Source organism: Caenorhabditis remanei, chromosome V (genome assembly GCF_010183535.1).
Source record: "Caenorhabditis remanei strain PX506 chromosome V, whole genome shotgun sequence".
Lineage (NCBI taxonomy): Eukaryota > Metazoa > Nematoda > Chromadorea > Rhabditida > Rhabditidae > Caenorhabditis > Caenorhabditis remanei.
The window spans coordinates 5,052,085-5,076,548 of NC_071332.1; the positions used below are offsets into that span (position 1 = coordinate 5,052,085).

General features: G+C 39.8%; 3 protein-coding genes across 3 annotated transcripts; all 3 read left to right on the forward strand.

Annotated features, from left to right (window-relative positions):
• Positions 1-1,482: 1,482 nt before the first annotated feature.
• Positions 1,483-2,368, forward strand: GCK72_017393 (uncharacterized protein; the record flags this gene model as incomplete). Its single annotated transcript, XM_053732066.1, has 2 exons — positions 1,483-2,115; positions 2,213-2,368. The coding sequence occupies 2 exons, from the start codon at positions 1,483-1,485 to the stop codon at positions 2,366-2,368; spliced, it is 789 nt and encodes a 262-aa protein (XP_053580979.1).
• A 3,742-nt stretch (positions 2,369-6,110) lies between these two features.
• GCK72_017394 (uncharacterized protein) lies at positions 6,111-8,009 on the forward strand (the record flags this gene model as incomplete). The annotated part of the gene is made up of 1 exon (XM_003100040.2): positions 6,111-8,009. One exon carries the CDS (start codon positions 6,111-6,113, stop codon positions 8,007-8,009), a length of 1,899 nt encoding a protein of 632 aa, XP_003100088.2.
• Positions 8,010-8,850: 841 nt separating this feature from the next.
• GCK72_017395 (uncharacterized protein) lies at positions 8,851-11,232 on the forward strand (the record flags this gene model as incomplete). Its single annotated transcript, XM_053732067.1, has 2 exons — positions 8,851-9,481; positions 11,165-11,232. The coding sequence occupies 2 exons, from the start codon at positions 8,851-8,853 to the stop codon at positions 11,230-11,232; spliced, it is 699 nt and encodes a 232-aa protein (XP_053580980.1).
• Between the last annotated feature and the right edge of the window lie 13,232 nt (positions 11,233-24,464).

Here is a 24,464-nt window from a genome sequence, read left to right on the forward strand (position 1 = left end):
TATGGCATTTTTCTACATTTTGGAGTAATTTAGGAGCTGAAAATTTCACAAAATTAATGTTATTGGCGTAATTTCCAAAGATATGAGAACAAAAATACGCAAAAAATCATAAAAATTATGAAATTTCGCATTTCTGTTCAGCAAATTAGATTATATCACTTTTTCAAAACATCTGAAGCAGAAATTCGATCTTCTAGCTGTAAAATGACGTATACTTACTCTTATTGAGAAACTAGATAACAATTGAAGATCTACTGGTGCTGAATACGGTATTCCAACCCGACTCATTACATTGAAGAGGAGAAGAACTGATATAGCGACATTATTCTGAAAGTAATCTCATTTTCAGCCCGTCCTCTTCACTGCTTTCCATGTCTGACTCTACTCAATGTTCCAGCACTCCCAACTCTGTAAGTTTCATTTTTAACAAAAATGTTCTTTAAAATATGAATAGGATTTATTCCTAGCTCTCAAAACTCGGATTTCTGTCTTAAAATCGGAAAATTTTCTTTTTCCAGCACCAAAACCTCCGTCTTCACCAGTTTCCGTGACGCCTTAACAACCTCCATCCATTGTATTCCATGCTCCACACGCACATTTTCACTTATCCGGATCAATAATCTCAGGGAATATGCATGCCACGCCATCGATTCCACATGGATCATCTACGGATATTATCGCACACGCCCAACCCGTCCACTAAAGCGCCGAACTTTTCTGCCTCCCACCTGTTTTTCGTGCGCCAGCAGTGTCTTTGGCGCACTCCGCGTGCTTTTTTTTCAGATTTTTTTAATGAACAAAATATTCGATTTTCCTCGAAAATAAAAGTGTTTTCGTCTTTTTTCGTAAACTTTTGCTCTGTGTTTTTCGAATTGGACATCTGGCTAAATAAAAAAATCAAAATTATCTAAAAATATTATGTCTGTGAAGAGTTGTTACAGTTAGAAATTTTCATTTTTACCAGATTTTTTCAAATTTCGAAATTGAACACTTCTTCTTATCGGAGTATTCGTAAATTCAATTTTTTATATTATCAGTGGGTGCAAAAGTTGTCATGAAAGCTTGAAATGTCGGTTTTCCGTTTGTTGTTGTATCTCCTCTCTCCGTATAAGTGTTGACTAACATTTTTTCAGATTAAAACTTTGAACGTATCTGAGTGAATCGAAGAGCTGGAAAAATATAATTATAGCTTTAAGGTTAGTACGAAAGGTTTGGTAGGGCAATTTTTAACAAGGTTGTGATTGCAGATTCCCTTGATTCGAAGGTAGTTAGATATTCGGCAACACAGCGAACTGTTCTGAAAAAAAGGTTCGGAGGGGAAAATGAGAAAAAGGCAATTGAAGGGTGCCTGGAGGAAACATTTTATCACATCACAGCAAAACAGGGAATGAATGAACAGAATTTACAGAATGGGGCCGAAATCCAAAAATGACAAAGCTAGAATAAAGAACCTAGAATCCGGTCGCGAAGTCATCACGAGACATGAAGAAGAAAAACAGAATTCAAGACGAAGTGAAGAACCGTGACAATCTCCTGGCTGTTGCAAATTCTGAAATCGAATCCATAAAAAAGAGAATAGAAGAGAAAACCGGAGAAGCTCTCAAACTCAAAGAGAATATAGATTTCTGTGGCACTGTTATTAAGGATTTGCGGAAAGAAATATGGGAATGTGCAGAAGAACTGAAAATAAAGAAAAATTCATCAATTCTTCTTGAAAACCAGGCGAATTCATTGAAACGCAGCAATTTACAATTAAAAGACTGCGCTGATAGTCTCCATAAGCAATTATCGGACACAATTTCTCGGAAATCTGGTGATATCATGGATGCGATGATTGCTCAGAAACGTGGATGTGATGTTCAACATGATCGTCAAGTGAAAACAATGAAAAGAACAATTCAAGAAATGACTATGTCGTCGCCAAGCCATGGAGCAAAACTTAAACCCTACAAAGATCTCAAATCGCCGGATTCCAAGAAAGCTCGTTTGAAGAGTGTTCTCTCATACTTGAAAAAAGAAATCGGAGAAGATGGTTTTGATGGATTCGTGACTGATTTTGTCAATTATGTAGCCGCTGATCCAGAGTTTTCCTTTAAGTTGAAATTATCTGATATTGTAAGGTATTCGGTCAATACCTTAAGCCTGCTCGGCTTTCTAGCTAAAACTCCATTTTATCACCAAACCCTGACATTGTAAAAGTCTTTATTTTCAGGTCGAAACTGCTCGCTTTCGCTCCCACACAATTCCTAGACCTGCAATCGTCATCGTCGCTGTCATCGCACCTGCCGTCTCTTCAACGTCAACGCTCTCTCGTCGACGCGCCACAACGACACTCCGCCATTCCGTTCTACAGGCTCGGCGCCACTAATTGTCACCCATTAACTCCGCCCCTTTTCGCCCCTATATAAGCCGACGTTTCTCTGAAACTAGGCAGTTCTTACGGGGTCCGTACCCTTTTACCGTTTTCCCTCTGTTGCCCGCTTTCACCCCTTTTCATGTAACATTTAAGAGCGCTAATAAATTAGTAGTTTAAATATAAATGTGTCTTTACGTTGTTACTGGTAGCAGCGAGTTAGGTTTTTCTTTTAAGATTAACTATTAAGACCCACCCACGCTTCCCACCCTTATTTTCTCTACTCTTTTATTGATTTTTGCCTTTGGCGCGGGACCATAACCCGTTTTTCTCGTTCTTTTGTTACCCCTCATCGCATTCTTTCTTATCCTAAACAGGGCCCGTTTATTTTAAGTTAGTGCGCTAGGTTAAGTGTTAGTTTTTAGGTTTCCCGGGGGGAAAGCGGTGTAAGTCTGCGCCCTCCATTCCTTCCATGTTAGCATATGCGAAGGTCGCAAGACCGACGCGCTTCCATCGGAGTGGAGGTTAACTTCGCTTGTTCACCGTAACTTCATACTTCCGGCTCCGGCCATCCGTCTCGTTCCAGACAATCGGAGAACTCCAATGGTCATACTTCACCAAGTGTCTATTGGTGGATGTACAACAAGTGTGCGGCGTCGTTCGTTTGCCGAAGTCGTCAATGGTACCTATCGTCCACTGTTTCGTGCATTCAGTGGTGACGCGAAGAGGACTGGAGATCCAATGCAATTCAAAGCAACGAAACCCGTGACAAGTGAAGTGATGCCATTTCGAGAAGAAGGAAGTACAGTGATTGTGCCGATTCGGGAAGAATCGATCGCTTTGGTATCAACGATTCGTGAAGAATCTGGCGTCTTGGTTCGTGAAGGATCAGACAATTGGCATTCATCGATTCGTGAGGATTCGTGTGAACTGGATCCCTGGCATCGTGATGAGTCAAGAGGATTGGATACACCGTACAGTATCAACTCCGAGGTTCGTTCCAGTGTTTCTTCTGGAATCGAAAATCAGGTAAACCCTTTTGTCACGGCCACAATATGCGAAGGTAGCGATACCGACGCGGTGGCTAGTGACAGCGTTAAGGGATGTTACGAAAACATTTTAACCGAGCTTTGCTCAAATTCTGAAATACACCCACGTGTTATGACGATTTCGTTGGTCGATGATGCAGTCATCGTGTCAAAGCAACAAGCAGAAAGTGATCGTGTCACGTCTTCTGGAAACGAAGACAAAAAGCAATGTTCTCATATGCAATCAACCCCACACGTTATGGTGATCTCGCTTGAGGATGATGTCAGGTTGTCTCGCTACAGTGGATCAGACAACGAGGACCTGGCCGAATTCGTTCGTTCTTTCGAGGACAAGTTTGCGATAACTGGCAAGGACGATAATGTCAAAGGGAAGTTTTTCCTGGCTTATCTGAAGGAAGATGCTCGTGACACCGTGCAAGAAGTCCTGGACAACAACAAGAACGCTACGTTTGATCAACTAGTGGAATCGCTGAAGAAACGCTTTACAAACCCAGCTCTCAAAGATCGTTTCAAACAACAGTTGCGCTCACGGACTAAACGAGCTGGTGAAACTGTGGAAGAATTCTACCGAGGTGTGACACGTCTGATCAAGCGGATTCACAACTCAACGTCATCAGCAGTAGCAAAAGACGCGATCCTGGATCAGTTCCTTTACGGTCTCGATGATAACATCATGAAGATGCACGTGAAGCTTTCGAAACCGAAGACTCCACATGATGCATTAGAAACAGCGCTGAGCGTGGAAGGCGTAATGACGATTCCGAAACACACGGATGTTCTTTCAAATCCGAGAGTGCTGGCTGCAACAGCTGAAAAAGTCCCAAGTAGAGACAACAGTCTGCGACAAAGTGACGACGTTCGGAGAAGTAGCGTTAGTTCTCAACAATGCTACTACTGTCAAGAAGGAGGACACTACGCATGGCAATGTCCGGAGAAGGCTAGAACACATCATCAGCCTGGATCGTCTCGTGCACATGTCGGCAGCATACGTGCCAACGCAAAAGTAGATGAGCTAGAGCAAGCCCTGAAAGCCAAAAATGAGCAAGTTGAAGCTTTGCAACAACGACTAGAGCGTCTGACAGACCAGGAACACGAAGGCAACTTCAGAAACGAATGCTACACCCTTCAGTGTCGGAAAGGAAATGCTCAAAAAGCTGAACCAAGCTGCAACGCTGAGTACGAGGATTTCGGAGCTTCCGCGAACACCATCTCTGCAAGTATTCCCATAGAAGCAAACGACTACGCTTGTTTGGCGCTAGTTGACACAGGAGCAACCATCACACTCACCAGTGGAGTAATGTGCTTAAGGTTAGGTCTTCCTGAACCGGAACCACCTCTCAGGAAAACCGTGATTGGTTTTGGCAATGCTAGTGTAAAGATTGCTGGTTCAAGAGTGATCACCTTCACGATCGGATCGTACAGAATCAACCACCGTGTCCACTTCACAGCAGAACCACATACACCGTTGGGAGACTACGATTTCCTTATTGGAATTGACCTCCTCTCTCGTCTTCCGATAATCAGTTTTGATCTCAGACAAGCTAAAATGTTCATCGGGAAAGATGTTCTGCCGTTAGGAGAGAGAACAAAATGTCAAGAATGCCAGCGTCGTTCGCTGGAGAACAACACATTGAAGGACCAGAAGTCGTCAATTAGTGAGGAAGTCTACACTGACCCTGTCGTCGTAGATAGCTGGGCCAAGGAAATGGAATCTTCCCAAGTCCAAGAAGCTGTCGAGTCCAAACCGTCGAAGCTTACAAAGCGTCCCAAGTTGCAGTCAACTCCGAGAAGGAAAGGAACTTGTCACTACTGTAAGGAAGAAGGACATTTCGCTCGCGAATGTCGCAAAAAGTCAAAGCTGGTCGCATCAAAGAAAGACCAAAGACCAAACCCTCCCACGATCCTTGACAGGGGGGAGGACATCAGCTCCAGTCACATCCAGTTGGCCCAGGAGATTGAAACTCTCCGGAAACAAGTAGAAGAGCTGTTCACACTGAATAGAAAGCTCGTCTCTGAACGTTTTTCCTCGTGTGGACACACGAGTGCTGCACCTCAGCAATCAACTGAAATCGAGAAGACCGAAGTTGAAGTCGAGAAGACCGAAGTCGAAGTCGAGAAGACGGAAGAAGATACTTCATGCATTCGGAAGAACTAAACCTAAGTTTAAAAATGGGGTTTTAGTTTCTTTTAATCCGTTTACAACGTCTTATTGCCGACCGAGGGCGGTCGTTTTGTTTTAAAGGGGGGAGGTGTAAGGTATTCGGTCAATACCTTAAGCCTGCTCGGCTTTCTAGCTAAAACTCCATTTTATCACCAAACCCTGACATTGTAAAAGTCTTTATTTTCAGGTCGAAACTGCTCGCTTTCGCTCACAGTCTCTCCCACACAATTCCTAGACCTGCAATCGTCATCGTCGCTGTCATCGCACCTGCCGTCTCTTCAACGTCAACGCTCTCTCGTCGACGCGCCACAACGACACTCCGCCATTCCGTTCTACAGGCTCGGCGCCACTAATTGTCACCCATTAACTCCGCCCCTTTTCGCCCCTATATAAGCCGACGTTTCTCTGAAACTAGGCAGTTCTTACGGGGTCCGTACCCTTTTACCGTTTTCCCTCTGTTGCCCGCTTTCACCCCTTTTCATGTAACATTTAAGAGCGCTAATAAATTAGTAGTTTAAATATAAATGTGTCTTTACGTTGTTACTATATGGACAGTTTCATCAGTACTGTGAAATGGAAGTTATCGGATGGAACTTTACGCGACATGAAGGCGTTTTTGAGAGAAAAGTTAGGCTTCGACATCTTCTCGTCTAGACAAAAGATTCACAATCTTCGAAAAATGCACTCCGGACTGGAAGATTACAAGATTCGTGTAGAGACTGTCCTCAAAAAATCCGCCGGAAGAGATGTCGAACAGGAGTCGTACGTCATTGAAGTTAAGGACCTTCAATCGCTTATCAGTAAGCGGATCCAACGTCTCCACGACAACGGGCGACTCAGTTTCCGAGAAGGCAGTTCTGACATCATTCTTGGAATCGGTGGGGACAAAGGTGCTGCTCACACCAAACTTGTCGTTGTCTTCGGAAATGTAGATAAGCCCAATGACCCGCATGGGATCTTACTAGTCGGATTGTACGAAGGCCATGATGACTATGGAACTCTGAAAGAGAAAATGGCATTAGTTTTTAAACAACTAAACGATCTGGAGCATGTAACCTATAACGAAACTGGCAAAACAATAACACGGTCTGTGGTAAAACTTGCGATTGGTGACTGCAAGTTTTTGTCGGCAATTACTGGACACTCTGGACAGTCGTGTGCAACACCATGTTTCTTATGTGATAAACGGTGGACATCGCATGGAGTAAAGGCACAACTGGTTGCACAATTCAATTTCTTCTTGGCTGGATCTCCTTATGATTCATCAGCATTAAAGGAACCGCTATTCCATGCGAAGAAGGGAACGATTGGAGTGCCAGGAGTCCATACGGTCTTGGGAATAGCTCAGACATATGGTCTCGATTGGATGTTCGCATTGTGTAACAAAATTGATGCAAAAGATCCGACACTGCCAGAAAATCTCAGGGAGCAGCGAAAAATTTTGAAAAGTCTCGAAGAAGAAGAAGTGCATTATGAAGCGAGATACAACTCATTGAAATCGACCCATAACATCGTGGAGCACATGCTCAGTGTTGCCGAGAATTTCGATGAATCAGTTGATGACGTAGACACAAATAAATCATGTGGTTCCTCTTTCTGCTTCGTAGCAACTTCTGATGATTCCAAAATTTGCGATTCTGACGTTTTCGAATGCTCAAATTGTTCCAAAACTGTTCACAACATCTGCTCATTCATCTTCACATCAACTCAAGATCATCAAGAGGATATTTGTTGCCTCGAGTGTCGAAAACATAATTCAAACATGTCTCTTCAGTCGAGAGTTGCAATTCTTGAGAAGATTGAACGAAACTTCCGGAAAAAGATGGAGAACGACAAAGAATGCCTTGAAAATGTTGTATCTGAAAAGAAGATTTTAGATGAGAAAATGAAGCTTTACAATGGGGATACGCGAAAGAAACTAGAAGCCGTTTTGAAGAATATCGGATGCGATATGAGGGCCTGGTACCAGCAACTCACTGGTAACCAGGTCCGAAACTTTCTTCGCCCAGCCAACATCAAGAAGTGTTTTGCTATCTTCCCACCGAATTCATCTGACAATCTTTACGCGATGGAATCATTTTTGATGAATTTAGGCAAACTAATGAGCAGCGCGAATAACAAAGTCAAAACTGATGAAGAAATTGATGACCTGGAGAAAATTGTGGAGGAATTGGTGGAAGATCTGAAGCAGGCGCAACCACGTGCAACAGTGACCCCAAAAATGCACCTGTTGACATGTCATCTGATTCCCTTCCTTCGAGAACACCGTACCTGGGGATCAATCACTGAACAGGGTATCGCACATTTGCATGCGGTCATCAATAGCCTTCATGTTCGATTTGCGTCTGTTCTGGATACGGCAATGAGAGCAACTTTGATTGTTAAGGCACTGTCCAATTATAATTTTATCTTCGACATCGGAGCTTCCTGGTTTAAAGCTGCATGAGCCAATTATTTTTTATCTTCTTTCCGTTATAAACTTGAATTTTTTCGTGATTTCTTGTTCATCGTCGATAGCCTGTAAATAACCGGCGGAGAAGTATTTTGAGTTTAGTTCCGACTAACCGCATGTCGAACGTAGTGCATTTATTATGACGTGTCAGCAACATTTCTTCGTAGCTTCCTTATTGCCGATACTCCGCATCCTTCTACCGATTTAGCCTGAAAAAACTTTTACGGAGAAGAATTTCCCTGTTCTTTCATCTAACCGCTACAAAAGCTACGAATCCCATGAAGCATCAATGTTCCCATCTCGATTCCGCCTGATTAACATCGCTTTGAACTCGAAACAAGTCACCGAATTGAGAAGCCTGCAATTAAAACGGGAATTTCCTTGTGAAAACAAATGAAAAAAAGAGAACAATTAAAACCACGTAGAAATAAATCACGAATTTAATTCAAAACAAAAAATATTTCATCAGAACTCTACCGATAACGATTCCTTTGAAAATTAAAAATTTATTGCAAAAGAGAGCGAGAGACAACGAAAAACGAGAGAGCGAACAGACAGCACGACACGAGAAACGCGCCTCTAGCTGTTCTTGCACATTAGTGGACGGAGGGGGTGTGTCGCATTGAAAAATGCTGAAATTACTGAATGGAGCAAAAAATAAGCTACACAAAGCAAGGAGTTAAACAAGATTAAGGAATCCTTCGCTGTTATTCTAGAGAAAAACATTCAATTGGAGTCTGGGAGGTCAAGTATGACAGATACAGTGAGATTCTATGAATCGAAGGTGAAAATGGTGGAGACGTAGATTCGAAATGGAAAAAAAGCAACTTCTACAATGACCAGACGAGCGAACGACCTGATGGAAGCGATATTTTCGAAACGAGATGAATGTGAAGCGATGAGAGAGAAATGGATGACTGAAAAACAAAAGTTGGAAGCTAAGGAGAGGGATTTTGCGACTCTGATGACACATGCTGAATCCCTTGAGAAGCAGAAGAATGACATATCGGATATTTTACAAAAAATGGAAGAATCGTCATCAAAAAAGGATTCCGAAATTGAAAGTTATCGAAATGAGAGAGAAGCTCAGTTGAAGAAAACCGATGAAAGAAAACAGGAATTTGAAGAATGCGGCAGAAAAGAAGAATTGAGGATTCATGCTGAAACAAAGCAGTTGTTGGAGCAGTCAAAACAACAAGAAAGAGCACTGGAAGATTGGAATATCGAGTTGGAAAATGAACGCAGGACGTTGCAGGATGAGGCAGTAAGAATAAGATGCAAGTACGTTGAAGCGAAGAAACGGATTGAGAAAGGGATAGATGAGCGAAAGGAATTGGAGACTATGATCAGACTACGGAATGCAGCATATGATAAGAAAAGGGAGGATCTGAAATTCAAAAGCGACCTCGCTCAGTATCTCAAAAGCGAGCAAGTGAAGCTCAAAAGACGTATCAGAGAGTTGGAAGGTGAGATACATAGTTGTCAAGGCCCGGCCCGGGCCGAGCCGGGCCGGGCCTTTTTTTTGAATTTTTTTGAATTTTTTCGCGAAAAAGTCAAATTTTCGACTATCTGTCAGAATTAGAAGGAATTCTGAAAAATAGTCAAAAATGGACACATTTCCGATGAAAAATTGAAAAAATTTCGAGAAAAAAAATTGGGAAAAAAAGGGTCATTTTTTGAAGCCGGGCCTTCGGGCCGGGACGGGCCTTGAAAATTTTCTACCGGCCCGGCCCGATTCGGCCCGGCCCGGGCCTTCGGGCCTTGCCGGGCCGGGCCGGGCCTTGACAACTATGGTGAGATATATTAGGTTGGTGCATAAATTTCTTTCTTTTTTTGGACAATTTTTGTCATGAAATTTCTTGAAGGCTAATACCCCACATGAAAAGAAATATAGTTGATAAGTCATTGTGATTTTACCTGTGACTTGACGTCCGTCATCTGTCTAATCTCAGCCGCAGACACATCAAAACACATAAGGAACCCTTTTTCAGTACCATTCTTCGTCTCAGTTTTTTTCTTAGAAAATGTTGATGAGAAAGGGTGATTTATTCAAATTTGAAACATGCAAGGAACGTTATGTTTGAAAAAATAATAAAGACATTTAAATTGAGCAACGATAGTTTAGTGCCATTCCCGGAAGAAAAGTGAGGATCAGCAATTTAGGGATGTGCGAGTATTTTCAATTTTTCTTTAACGCTAGCTAAGGAAATTGGTGGAAATGTTTAGTATGGAGTAGAATAGACATTGATGTATCTGAATCTACTTTGTTTGGAATGTTTGAGCACTTTCCCTCATTTCTCTGGAAGCGCGAAGTCAATATCATCACAATCACGTGATTTTTAAGTTTGATGAAGCCTACAGCTCCTGTTTCTAAGTCAATCCACTAGATCTTTTGCACAATTTCAGAACAATGTATCTACTGTTGATTATTTGTAACAAAATAATTCAGACTTGTTTGGGATCGTTGAGAAGAGACCTAGACTCCACCCAGGTCTACTGCTCAAAATTACTCAAAAACGCAAATAGCATAGCAAATACATCACCCAAGTTTCATCACTTAATTGAATGGCTTTTTCATAAATTTTATATGGCATAAGTTACTCATGTTACCCTCTAACATTTACAAATAGTTTTGTATAAATGTTCTTTCAAATATTTATGTAATCTGATTGAACCCAGCTGGACCCTGATTTCTCGTTGCTCTCAATCGTGTGATCGTAACTTTTTTGTTTTTAACATTCCGACTAAAAACTAAAATGTGATAACAAGATAAAGTCTTGTTCTATAAACTGCATTAAATTTCTCGTAAACATTTTAGCATTTTGATATCAATGCGACTAGAATCAAAAAACTTTCCAAAATAGGCATTTGGTCGGCGACCGAAAAAGCCATCGTTTACACGAGCGGACTGTCTTTGCACCAACTTGAAAAGTTACGTGATAGCCACTAAAGTGGTCATAAAAATGCAAAAAAGTTTGGGATGAAAAACAATATCACCGCTTAGAGATCGAGAACCAAAGTCACACCTTCAAAAAAGAAAGAAAATTATGCACCAACCTAATAATAACCTAAGGAAAAAGAAAAGAGCTATCTAGACTTTTTCTTAACTCTAGAAAATGCCTTAATCCTATTCATCACTCTTCTTTCAGACGGACAACAAGGAGCGGTGTTGCGACGATCGAAGAGACAGCGGATTGGAATCGAAGATTCTGAATGATCGATAAGGGAGAATAACTTACTAAACATGTTTTACGATTGAATTATCCTTTTTATGTTTTAATTTTTGACACACGAGACTCTTATGTAAAATACTAGGAAAAAAAAAGCATTTTGCGTGCAGTTTTTGAAAGTTATGTTTGTTTTTCATCCAGAAAATACCAGAAATTGAGAAAAATAGGAATTAAAAAAATTTTGAGTGAAAAAAATTAGGAAAATTATTTTTTCTTAAACTGTAATTTTTTACTGTTTGTTTGTAGAAAAACACAAGACACGTTTTTTGGTGCATATTTCGGCTAATTTGAAGCCTTTTTTGATGAGTTATGAAGATTTTTCCGAGGGCACTACTTTTGACTTCTGAAGCTCTAGTACGATGCTCGGGAGTTGAGAAGCCAATTTAACTTAATTTTTTGTTTAACTAATCATTTTCCAACATTTTGAAACCAAAAACTCAATAACTCCAAGAGAAGAATAAGAAGTTTTTTTTTCGGATTTTCAAATCAAGATCAGGAAGAATCGATTATCGAAAAAATCAGTGATAGAAATTTTTCAAAAAACATTTATTCGTATTATAAATTCGCAACTCAACGCCGCATGCCTTTAAAGGCGCAGGGACTTTTTGCGCGAAATGGTCCTGCCACGTCACAGTGGCGCACTTCGCGTGCAGTTGTGCGCACTTGGCGTGTTTTTGTGTTTTTCAGTAACGAATATTTAGGATTTTGCGTTTTTTTTCGTTTTTTCTTCCGATTTTAATGATTTTTCCTTATTTTTTAAAGGAAATTACTGTCCATTTTGTATTTAAAATCTGTAATAAAGTTTTAATCGATAAAAAATGTGTTTTGCTAATTTTTTTGCTGTGTAAGAGGGATGTGCCTCTGTTATTTTTCTCTCTCTCTCTCTGTTTCAGGTCGATATAGGTGAGGCAACAACTAAAGGAAGAAAGAAAGGTAAAAAAAACATTTTTTATAACAATGAAATAAATTTTTAACAAATTTCAGCTTCGACTTCACGACGGAACAAGCGACAACCAAGATGTAGTGATGACGAAGAAACGAACAGAAGAAGTGACAGGAAGAAGATGCAGCAACCAGAAGAAGAAGAAGAACGCCGGAAGAAGATGTAGCAACAAGAAGAAGAAGGAGATCGGAAGAAGATAGGAATTTCAGGTGAGCATTACATATCATCCCATTCCATATTTTCCTCTGATCTCTCTCGTCTCGCTGCCCCGTCATACTGTCCCCTTCCTCTGTTTCTTCTCCCCATTTCATCGATCTCATCTCTTCCCTCAACCTCCTCTCTTTCCTCAACCTCCTCTCTTTCACATTGTTCTTCTCCTTCATATCCTTCATAATCGGAGTCATCCGAATCGTCTTCCCTTGAAGCAGCCTCCATGATAACCCTCAAATCTGATTCCACATCGATAGCATGAGCGATGGTGTTCGCCGCTGTTGCTTCGGAAAGGTTTTTGAGGAAATCAATGGCGCGCTGTCGGACCTAAGAAATATGTTATTTAGCTGAGAATTACTACTTGCAACCCACAACTTCAATCTTATCTGTTGTCTTTCCCTTCTGCTTTAAGTGTCCCTTCATCTGGCCCCAGACCAACTCGATGGGATTGAGGCAGCAATGATATGGGGCCAGACGAATGATTATCACTCCATACTCCTTGGCCATCTCATCCACCGCGTATTTCTTCATGACGACCCTGCCGCCATTTGCGCTCATGAACCGCTCCGCTTCACCCCATAGCTCTGCTTGCGTAGACTTGGGGTCCACCGCAATGCCCTGACTGTCTAAAAACTCAGTAATAACTGGCTTGGTAGATGTAGAAACGGGAATCTGGAATATTTACTTGTTTTTCTTTCTTTCTTTCTCTAAACTTGTTTCAATTTAACCTTTAGAATCGGGGTGTTATGGATTGACGCGTTGTCAATAACCAATACCGGCTGTCTTCCTGGAGGGGCTGCTGCTGCGATTGCAGGAAGTACTCTCTCCATGTACTGCTGGTAGGATTGAGCGTTCATGTTTTTGTGGTAATCCACAAGCTGCTCCGAAACAGGACGTTTGGATGTGACCACGTCGATGGATTCATGTAAGATTCCTGATTCGGTCAGGACGGCGAGTACGACAGCTCTGATTCCTTTGTCGCTGGCGGCTCTGAAACCTGGGTACGGGCTCTTCAGATCTCCCATCTTGGCTAACTCGTAGGCATTCTTTTGCTTCATCACCCATCCTTTTCGTTTTGTCATCCCATGAAATATCCAGGTTTCGTCGAAGTACGTAATGAACGCGCCAGATTCTCGGTACTTAAGAATATCCCTCAAATACCGCGCCCGCCACATAACAATTTCTTCCCGTGATGATGCCATAGGATTAAATGTTTTAATCTTATACGACAGATTCATAGCTTTCAGGAGTCTATACAAAGTGGTTCTCTCCCACTCAAAATTGTATTTCTCCTTCAAATCCGAGAGAAGAGAAGAGAGCGTGAAGTTGCTGTCCGTGCGGAAGCAGTCTTGCACATGATCAAAAATTTCTTTCTCCTGTTGTGGTGTGATCAGCTGCAAAACTCTTTTCTTCGGGTCTTCCTTAACTTTTACATCTTTCTCTCTTGTATCCTTCCTTCCTTCAATCATTCTTCTCTCTACCGTCCGTTTGTGCAAATTCAGAAGTTTGGAAGCGAGTGTCACAGGAGAATCGAAGAATGTTCCTGTGGCGAGTTTCCCCAGTTGAACTTTGAATCTTGACAACTGATCCACTAACGATACAGTCTCCGTCACTTCTTTACTCTTTTTTCCTTTTCCCAATTCAACATCATAATAGAATGCTTTTAGATCTCTGATTGCTGCTCCTAGCTGTCGATCCACCTCATCTTGAGCTCGTTGATTTTTCTCACATAATGTCTAAAATGCACATATTTCTCATTTCTTTCTATATCTATTGTACCTCTAGTTCTTCTGGTTTCACACCAGTTGAACTGTCCTCAACAATTATCTCAGTTTGAGTTTGAACGGTTTTTCTTTCAGATTCGACATCAACTGGGAGAGCAGACGGATCGTGGTCGACAGTCAGGACACCGTATGGACTGGAGTCCAGAGCTCCTTAATTTTTGTTATTATAAATGTTTAATTTTATTGTGAAAGTGTTACTTTTTTGCTCTTTCGTTAGGAGATTCCGCGCGATGATCTTGGTTTTCCCATCAAAGCGGATGCGAGCAAACTTCTTATCGGGCGAAGACATTTCCCTAAACATAACTATGCGACTTAAACCAACACATTTCAGTTTGACTTCTTAGAAACCGTAGGCTATAAGTTCCTTTATCTCAGAATTAGAGCACACAGCACCTGACGGTACCTTTCATTTAGCTTGAGAAACGTTTAAACTTCTCGGTGTTCAATTTATTTATTTCAAAAATTAAATAACAATCACAAAGATTAACAATTCAATTAGATTTCCTCATCGTTGATCCTCTTCCTTCTTTTTCTTGCCGTTTTTCCTCATCTTCGTCTCTGAACCGTCCTCCCTCGTCGTCTCTGAAACATTCAATCATTTCTATTCCAGCTTAACAGAAACATTGTCCATAACCTCGTATCAGATACTTTTCTTACTTCGCTTACCTTGTTTTGCTTCCGTTTCGTTGCTCTAGTCGTCGTCTTCGTTGCCGCATCCCTTCTCGTTGTCGTTGTGACATTCATTTTAAGTCTGAAATTCGATGTTTTCAATTTAAGACCTAATGAATTGAGTTTTCTTACCTTTTCCAGCACCAACTGGCAGTCCAATTTCTACAAATCACCTGAAAGAGAACGAAAAAATGACAGAGGGACGCTCCTCTTACCGCTTCAAACCAAAATAAAACAGAAAAATATCAACAAATCTTTATTTCTGTTCAATCAATAGAGAAAAATAAAGCAATTTCGAGAAAAAAATATTTAATTTGAACATTAATTATTACAAAGCGATAATTCTTTCATAGATTAAACTGCGAGAAGCTGCACGCGAAATGCGCCACTTCCTCTCCCCGTGACGTGGCAGGACCATTTCGCAAAAAGTCCCTGCGCCTTTAAAGGCATGCGGCGTTGAGTTGCGAATTTATAATATTGCTGAATACTTTGGCTTCCTTTCAAAAAAAGTTTAGGCAAAACGGACATGATTCAGCTGAGTTACACATGAAAGTACAAAGGGGTGCTCACTTATGCTCGCTACTGTATATGAAGCAATATTGATGAAATAAATGCGCTAAAAAAGAACTGTTATAATGAGCAATTAATGAAAAAAAGTTTGAATAGCCTCTGCGCTTCTTGTAGCTACAATACGGTTTTCAGACTACTTCAGTTGCTTGTATGGGAATTTTTCATCATTTCTAAACAAACACATTCTCTATCTCCCATGGGCCTCCGATTTTTTCACGGGCCTCTTATTTTTTATGGGCCTCCGATTTTTTTATGGGCCTCTGATTCTGCCATGGGCCTCCGATTTTTTTATGGGCCTCCGATTTTGGAACAGAGCCGAATTTTTAACGCGTGTGACCGCGGGATTTTTCACCATTTTTTTCGCGTTGACCTTTGAATATTTAAATAATTCTATTTCCCAAAATTCATTTTCTTGTTATCGCCGGCATGGAATGTCTGCGGAGCGGTGATTTTTGTGAGGGATCACTTTTCACCATTCTCTTAGGCTTAGGTTTCTTAGAAACTCGGAAAAAACTTGACGAAAACGGTAATTAATAGTTTTTGTCAATTTCTTTTCCGACTTTCTCAGAAACCTGAGCCTAAGAGAAAGAGTTGGTAACATAGTTGCCCGGAATCCGGATTTTGAAATTCCGGGTTTATTTGACATTCCGGTTTTTTGTGTTTCCTTTTTTTCAGGAATTCAGAAGTTGAAATTTTAAAACGTTTTTTGAGTTTATAAGACAACTATAGCCGGATTTCGTCTTCCGGAAAATGTAAAATCTCATTCCGGTTACGGATTCTGGATTCCAAAAATCGAAAAATTTAATTCCGTACAACTATGTGGCATTTAATTTTTAGGGTACAACAATTTTAGGGTACAACAGGGTACAACTGATCTTAGGGTACAACTTTCATAATTTTAGGGTACAAAACTGAAAGGGTACAAAAATTTTAGGGTCAACTATTTTAGGGTACAAATTTCTGATAATTTTAGGGTACAACTGAATACAATTTTAGGGTACAACCAATATCATTTTAGGGTACAACAATTTGTGTTGCTACTTATCGAAATTTTGAGATTTCCTGAAAATTTTGATCCTAGGGTACATAGAATCAGAGACTACAGTGAATCATAAGGTAAATCGAGGAGCTTGAAGTACATCCATAGAGTTATCATAGGGTACATCGACTCAGAATTTTCATAAAATTTTAGAAGTCTCAGAGTTTTCATCAAATTTGGAGAATAGTTTTACAGGGGGAGTTCAAGGAGCTGCTTTTTTCAGAGGGATGAAATAATAAGATTTTTAAAGATGATGTTAGAGTCAATTATAGAAACTCCAATATGAGTATCTAGCAAATGGTTGTTTGAATAGTTTTTATGTTATATCATATTTCCCAAAAGATCAGTAACATGTTCATGGAACTCCGTCTGTAAATCTTTTCTCCAAATTTGATGAAAACTCGGTGACTTCTAAAATTTCATGAAAATTCTGACTTGATGTACGGTATGATAACTCTATGGATGTACCCCATGATCATAGCTCCTCGATTTACCTTATGATTCACTGTAGTCTCTGATTCTATGTACCCTAGGATCAAAATTTTCAGGAAATCTCAAAATTTCGATAAGTAGCAACAAAAATTGTTGTACCCTAAAATGATATTGGTTGTACCCTAAAATTGTATTCAGTTGTACCCTAAAATTATCAGACGTTTGTACCCCAAAATAGTTGTGCCCTAAAATTTTTGTGCCCTTTCAGTTTTGTACCCTAAAATTATGAAAGTTGTACCCTAAAATGACGAAAGTTGTACCCTAAAATAAGTTGTACCCTGTTGTACCCTAAAATTATTGTACCCCAAAAATTAAATGCCCATCTGGGGTTCGGTTCCTATTGAATACAAAGTGTTTTGTGGGGGAAATCGAATTAGCAAAAAATCCACCCTCTGCACACATCTGCCAGAAGACCAGTACTCAGTCATTCTCTCCTCATTCCGGCATAGAAGGCGGTCTTTCTAATTAGTTTATTGTTTTGTATATTTCTTATAGTTTCCCACAACACGTTATATCATTCACTTTTAATTAAACTATTTATTTCAGCACCGCGTACCAAGCCAAAATCAAAATGGACTCCACATCTGCAGATGGAAGACTTCAGTGACTAAGATCGACGAATACCGGACGAGGAGAGATGATCGCAAAGGGAGACTCGAAAACTGGTAGGCGCTTTCAAAATTGGAACTTTTTCTATGAAATTAACTTCCCCCACCATTCTTATCTGTGTCGGTACCGGATAGACTCGTCGATCAGAGGACAATGAGAAAACTGGCCAATTTCTTCACATTCAAATTTATTATGTCTTTATGATTTCAGTTCAAAAAAAAAAGTCGGAACTTTATCATTCCGACAATAGATGTGAGAATCGAGGGTGTGAACTGGGATCATGCAGACTCAATAATTTTGAATGTGAAGAAATCGGCCAGTGTTCTCATTGATCTTCTCTCCCACACACACTCGCACCTGTCAGTTATCTTCCTGGAAAATCTAATAGATATATTGATCGAGCCAAAACAAATCTCATGCAGACAGGTGTGAACGACGGATTAATAGTTTATAAGAAGGCCAGCGCTCTTATTGTTCTTCACTTATCTTACTGGGAAATCAGACAGCAAACTGGACACGCCCCCAGTCCTAATGAGATCAGACTGGTGGAATACAGTCAGTTGTCCCTTTCACTCCCGCACTGAGCAGTCGTCTCTTTTTGAGCTCTCCCTGTTTTTAATTGCATTCGATCTACCCGCGCTGAATCTTAATTTCTCCCTTGAGTTACCTCTTCTTGTGAGCTTATCAGATTCACAAACTGATATTTTGATTTTCAGTTCAATTTTTCGTAAATTCAATCAAAGTATGAAAAGCAGTAAACTTTCTTTCTTTTCTTCTGACTTCCCCCACTATCTCTCTAGTCCTCTCCTCTCTACTTCATTTCTAAACCCAATTTAAGAACAATCTCTTCGAAAATTCGAATCATAATTCAACTAGAGTGAATCAAAACAAATGTTCCTACTTCTTCTATTTTGATGGCGAATAAAATTCATAACTTTCCTGCTAGTTTCACTAGTCTTTGTATTCCAGTCATTTTTCCATGTATGGAAAATCTGATATAAAATTGCCCCCCATCGCTCTTTTGACAGCCTTGGCATCACAAATATCTCCATTAATTTCTACTCTTTTCAAGAAAATACAAAATTTTATAACTAATCAATCTTCTCAGTTCTTTTTTGCATACTTGCAAAATTCCGGGCTGGCCCGCCGGGCCGGCCCGGCCCGGCCCGGTCGGCCCGGATTTGAATTTTTGAATTTTTTTTCACTAGAATTTTTTTTTCAATAATTTTTTTGTCTGAAAATTTTCCAAATTTTTTCACAAGAATATCAAAAAATCAGTTTTAAGAGTTATGAGACCTCAAAATTCCAAAAATCGCTCCCCGTCGTCATATTTTCAGTACATTTCAATAGAAATTTCCCCTCGTCTGAACGTGAAATGCATTCATAAATGTTCATTTTTCGAATTTTTTCTTGAAAATTTTTGAAAATATTGCTTTCACGTGTAGCACGAATAGAATTTCTATTAAAATGTACTGAAAAAGTGCACGACTAGCATCGATTTTTGACATTTTGAGGTCTCATAACTCGCTTTAGACGCATTTTCAGACATGAAACCAAAAGAAATGTATCTTTTTCCTGGCTTTCTGTATCGATTCATATCAAAAACCCTCAATTTAGAACTAGTTGTGTCCCCCTTTAAAATTTTTTTGCCAAAAAAATTGAAAAATTTTCGAAAAAAAAACATTGAACTTTTTTAGTACTGAAAATCCGGGCCGAACCGGGCCGCGGGCCGGGCCGGGCCGGAGAAATTCTGATTTCGGCCCGGCCCGTTGCAACTCTGCTTTTTTGATCTCTTAGTTTTTCCAAAAGTTACTGTTCCCTGACCCCTATTATTGGCTCCTACTGCGGTAGATCAAACAAACAGCAGATGTCTTTATCCAACGAAAACATGTCAATTAATTCACACGTTGTCTCCCTCGGTATGATGTCTGTGACAGTGTTCTTCACATATTACCATCTGCCACCTTATCTTCTTGGGAAATCATACCGGACGCTGACAATAGGCCCCGCCCTCTGCACACATCTGCTAGAAGACCAATAATCAGTCATTCTCTTCTCATTCCGGCCTAGAAGGCGGTCTTTCTAATTAGTCTATTGTTTTGTCTATTTCTTATAGTTTCCCACAACACGTTATATCATTCACTTTTAATTAAACTATTTATTTCAGCACCGCGTACCAAGCCGAGATCAACACGGCCTCCACATCGGCAGATGGAAAACTTCAGTGACTAAGATCGATGAATACCGGACGAGGAGAGATGATCGCGTAAAGGGAGACTCGAAAACTGGTAAGCGCTTTCAAAATTGGAACATTTTCTATGAAATTAACTTTCCCCACCATTCTTATCTGTGTCGGTACCGGTTAGACACACTTCGACCAGAGGGTGAAGGAGTCTATAATAAACGGGCTGAAGTTTTCTTTAGTAGACGCGGGTTTGAATCCTCCCGGGTTAGAAATCAACGAAATTATAATAGAAATTCCTAAAAACAGGACTTTTTTAAATCTAGAAATCAACGAAATTATAATTGAAATTCCTAAAAACAGGACTTTTTTAAATCTAGAAATCAACGAAATTATAATTGAAATTCCTAAAAACAGGGTACTTTTTATGAAAATAACTTCCCCAACCATTCTTATCTGTGTCGGAACCGGTTAGACACACTTCGACCAGAGGGTGAAGGAGTCTATAATAAACGGGCTGAAGTTTTCTTTAGTAGACGCGGGTTTGAATCCTCCCGGGTTAGAAATCAACGAAATTATAATAGAAATTCCTAAAAACAGGACTTTTTTAAATCTAGAAATCAACGAAATTATAATTAAAATTCCTAAAAACAGGACATTTTTAAATCTAGAAATCAAGAAAATTATGATTGAAATTCCTAAAAACAGGGTACTTTTTATGAAAATAACTTCCCCAACCATTCTTATCTGTGTCGGAACCGGTTAGACACACTTCGACCAGAGGGTGAAGGAGTCTATAATAAACGGGCTGAAGTTTTCTTCAGTAGACGCGGGTTTGAATCCTCCCGGGTTAGAAATCAACGAAATTATAATTGAAATTCCTAAAAACAGGACTTTTTTAAATCTAGAAATCAACGAAATTATAATTGAAATTCCTAAAAACAGGGTACTTTTTATGAAATTAACTTCCCCAACCATTCTTATCTGTGTCGGAACCGGTTAGACACACTTCGACCAGAGGGTGAAGGAGTCTATAATAAACGGGCTGAAGTTTTCTTTAGTAGACGCGGGTTTGAATCCTCCCGGGTTAGAAATCAACGAAATTATAATAGAAATTCCTAAAAACAGGACTTTTTTAAATCTAGAAATCAACGAAATTATAATTAAAATTCCTAAAAACAGGACATTTTTAAATCTAGAAATCAAGAAAATTATGATTGAAATTCCTAAAAACAGGGTACTTTTTATGAAAATAACTTCCCCAACCATTCTTATCTGTGTCGGAACCGGTTAGACACACTTCGACCAGAGGGTGAAGGAGTCTATAATAAACGGGCTGAAGTTTTCTTCAGTAGACGCGGGTTTGAATCCTCCCGGGTTAGAAATCAACGAAATTATAATTGAAATTCCTAAAAACAGGACTTTTTTAAATCTAGAAATCAACGAAATTATAATTGAAATTCCTAAAAACAGGGTACTTTTTATGAAATTAACTTCCCCCACCATTCTTATCTGTGTCGGAACCGGTTAGACACACTTCGACCAGAGGGTGAAGGAGTCTATAATAAACGGGCTGAAGTTTACTTCAGTAGACGCGGGTTTGAATCCTCCCGGGTTAGAAATCAACGAAATTATAATAGAAATTCCTAAAAACAGGGTACTTTTTATGAAAATAACTTCCCCCACCATTCTTATCTGTGTCGGAACCGGTTAGACACACTTCGACCAGAGGGTGAAGGAGTCTATAATAAACGGGCTGAAGTTTTCTTCAGTAGACGCGGGTTTGAATCCTCCCGGGTTAGAAATCAACGAAATTATAATAGAAATTCCTAAAAACAGGACTTTTCTAAATCTAGAAATCAATAAAATTATGATTGAAATTCCTAAAAACAGGACTTTTCTAAATCTAGAAATCAATAAAATTATGATTGAAATTCCTAAAAACAGGGTACTTTTTTATGAAAATAACTTCCCCCACCATTCTTATCTGTGTCGGAACCGGTTAGACACACTTCGACCAGAGGGTGAAGGAGTCTATAATACCCGGGCTGAAGTTTTCTTTAGTTGCAACTCCCAAAAACGGGATAATTTATTTTCTATTGACTTCCCCCACCATTCTTATCTGTGTCGGAACCGGTTAGACACACTTCGACCAGAGGGTGAAGGAGTCTATACTATCCGGGCTGAGGTTTACTTCAGTAGACGCGGGTTTGAATCCTCCCGATCTAGGGTACGTTGAGATTGCAAAGTGTCAAGAAAATATTTTTCCTTATTCAATTTTTTTTTTTCAAAAACATCACCTAACAACGCACGATGGAATCAATGATTGGACGTAGTGAAAAGGACAATACACCAAATGCAACGATGAGAGGCAACTCGGATACATGGGAAACGTGTTCATTCGGCATCGGATTCCAGAATTGGTAAGTTATCTTAAAAACTAATGCATTGATTTTTCGGGGAGGTTCAGAATATTAAAACTAGGCATTGTCCCATTAAGCACCGTTGGGTAGCATTCACAAACAGTTTTGCTCAAAATTCAATTGATCTGGGGTCCCTAGCTCTACACACCTCCGATCTTTGAAAATTCTGATTCGAGGTTCTGGCTGATTGCATTTTCTTTTGAGTATTTCTGTCATATTGAGTTTTGGTCGAAATATTTGTTACGCGTGATCATCGGCTTAGGTCGTCGTCAAATGTCTTTCATAATCTCATTGTGTCTCTTACCTTTGATTTGGTTTCTCTCTAACTATTCTGATAATACCGTTTTGATACAGCTGCTTTTTGGCATCGTACTGACAGCAAAAAATTAATAGTTGTTTATGACGAATTGAACTGCAAATTTAGAAACAAAAAGGTTTACAACTCCGCCCCCGGTCCGGCGTCTTCTCGATATCCGCCGCGCTGCTTTCGTAACTCCAACAGATAAAATGAATGGAAAGTTTTATCTAGATAGGCTGAAGACCAATTAGAGTCTGTTGTTTTAAATCAATCGCTTGCAGAGCACTTCAGATTCATAAAATTAAACTATGAACATAGACCATTGAGAAAATGTCAATCACACATCTCATTTTCATGCTCTTCTGTTCCACCTGCCACTAATCATTCTCTATGGGAATCTGGACATATGGATGCTCAGAAAGACGCGCAATAAGCCCCGCCCCTACAGTCATACAGGTCTCTGGTTACTGTCATATGACCAACATTGCTCCGTGGTAGACAGTCGTTCTCTTCTTTCCTCTTTTTCTTTAGTGTACCCTCGGTATCAGTTCTACCTCTACTAATCATACGTACTCTCTGAACGCTTTTTAAAACAAACCTTTCTAAAAATTTGAGTCATTAGTGAATTAGAGTGAACCTTATCTAATTTTCATAGACCTTTTTCTGTGTCGACGTAAAATAAAATTCAGAACTTTCATATGAGATTCTCGAGTTTTTGTTTTCTAGTGGCTTCTTATAGCAAGACAATCTACAGTATCTAGTTACAGTATCTTGAAGAAGCCAACATTTTCCATGCCAGGAAAATCTGATATAAAATTGCCCCATCGCTTTTTTGACACTTTTTTGACTATATTGTCTGTGACATTGTTCTTCTTCACATATTACCATCTGCCACCTTATCTTCTTGGGAAATCATTCCAGATGCTGACAACAGGCCCCGCCCTCTGCACACATCAGCTAGAAGACCAATAATCAGTCATTCTCTTCTCATTCCGGCCTAGAAGGCGGTCTTTCTAATTAGTTTATTGTTTTGTCTATTTCTTATGGTTTCCCACAACACGTTATATCATTCACTTTTAATTAAACTATTTATTTCAGCACCGCGTACCAAGCCGAGATCAACACGGCCTCCACATCGGCAGATGGAAGACTTCAGTGACTAAGATCAACGAATGCCGGACGAGGAGAGATGAACGGAAAGGGAGACTCGAAAAATGGTAGGCGCTTTCAAAATTGGAACATTTTCTATGAAATTAACTTCCCCCACCATTCTTATCTGTGTCGGTACCGGATAGACTCGTCGATCAGAGGATGTAGTAGTCTATAATACCCGGGCTGAAGATTACTTCAGTAGACGCGGGTTTGAATCCTCCCGGGCTAGAAATCTACACAATTATATATGAAACTCCCAAAAACGGAATAATTTCTTTTGATCTAGAAATCATCAAAACTATAATTGAAACTCCCAAAAACGGGATAATTTATTTTCTATTGACTTCCCCCACCATTCTTATCTGTGTCGGAACCGGTTAGACACACTTCGACCAGAGGGTGAAGGAGTCTATAATACCCGGGCTGAGGTTTACTTCAGTAGACGCGGGTTTGAATCCTCCCGGGCTAGATTTAATCAGAAATCCATTTAAAAAAATTATAACGAAAACCTGTTCCTTATGTCTTTTCAATTGATTTATTTATATAATTTTACTTCGTTTCAAAAAATATCTATCAACAACGGAATCGGTTGCACGGAAAATGTCTTCATCAGGTAATACGGATTCCAGAATCAGTGAGTTATTTGAAAAACTGGAATAATGATTTTACTTTTATTGCTTTTTTTCGAATCTGTGACATATAATAATCAGACTATATCGCTATTATGTAGGACGAATATACTACGACAATTCATAATAATGATAGTAGTAGAGAAGAGGTTTCGTAGTAGAAGAATTCAGGGAATGAGTACTCAAGAGAGTGCAATACTACGGTTCTGAAGATAGCGT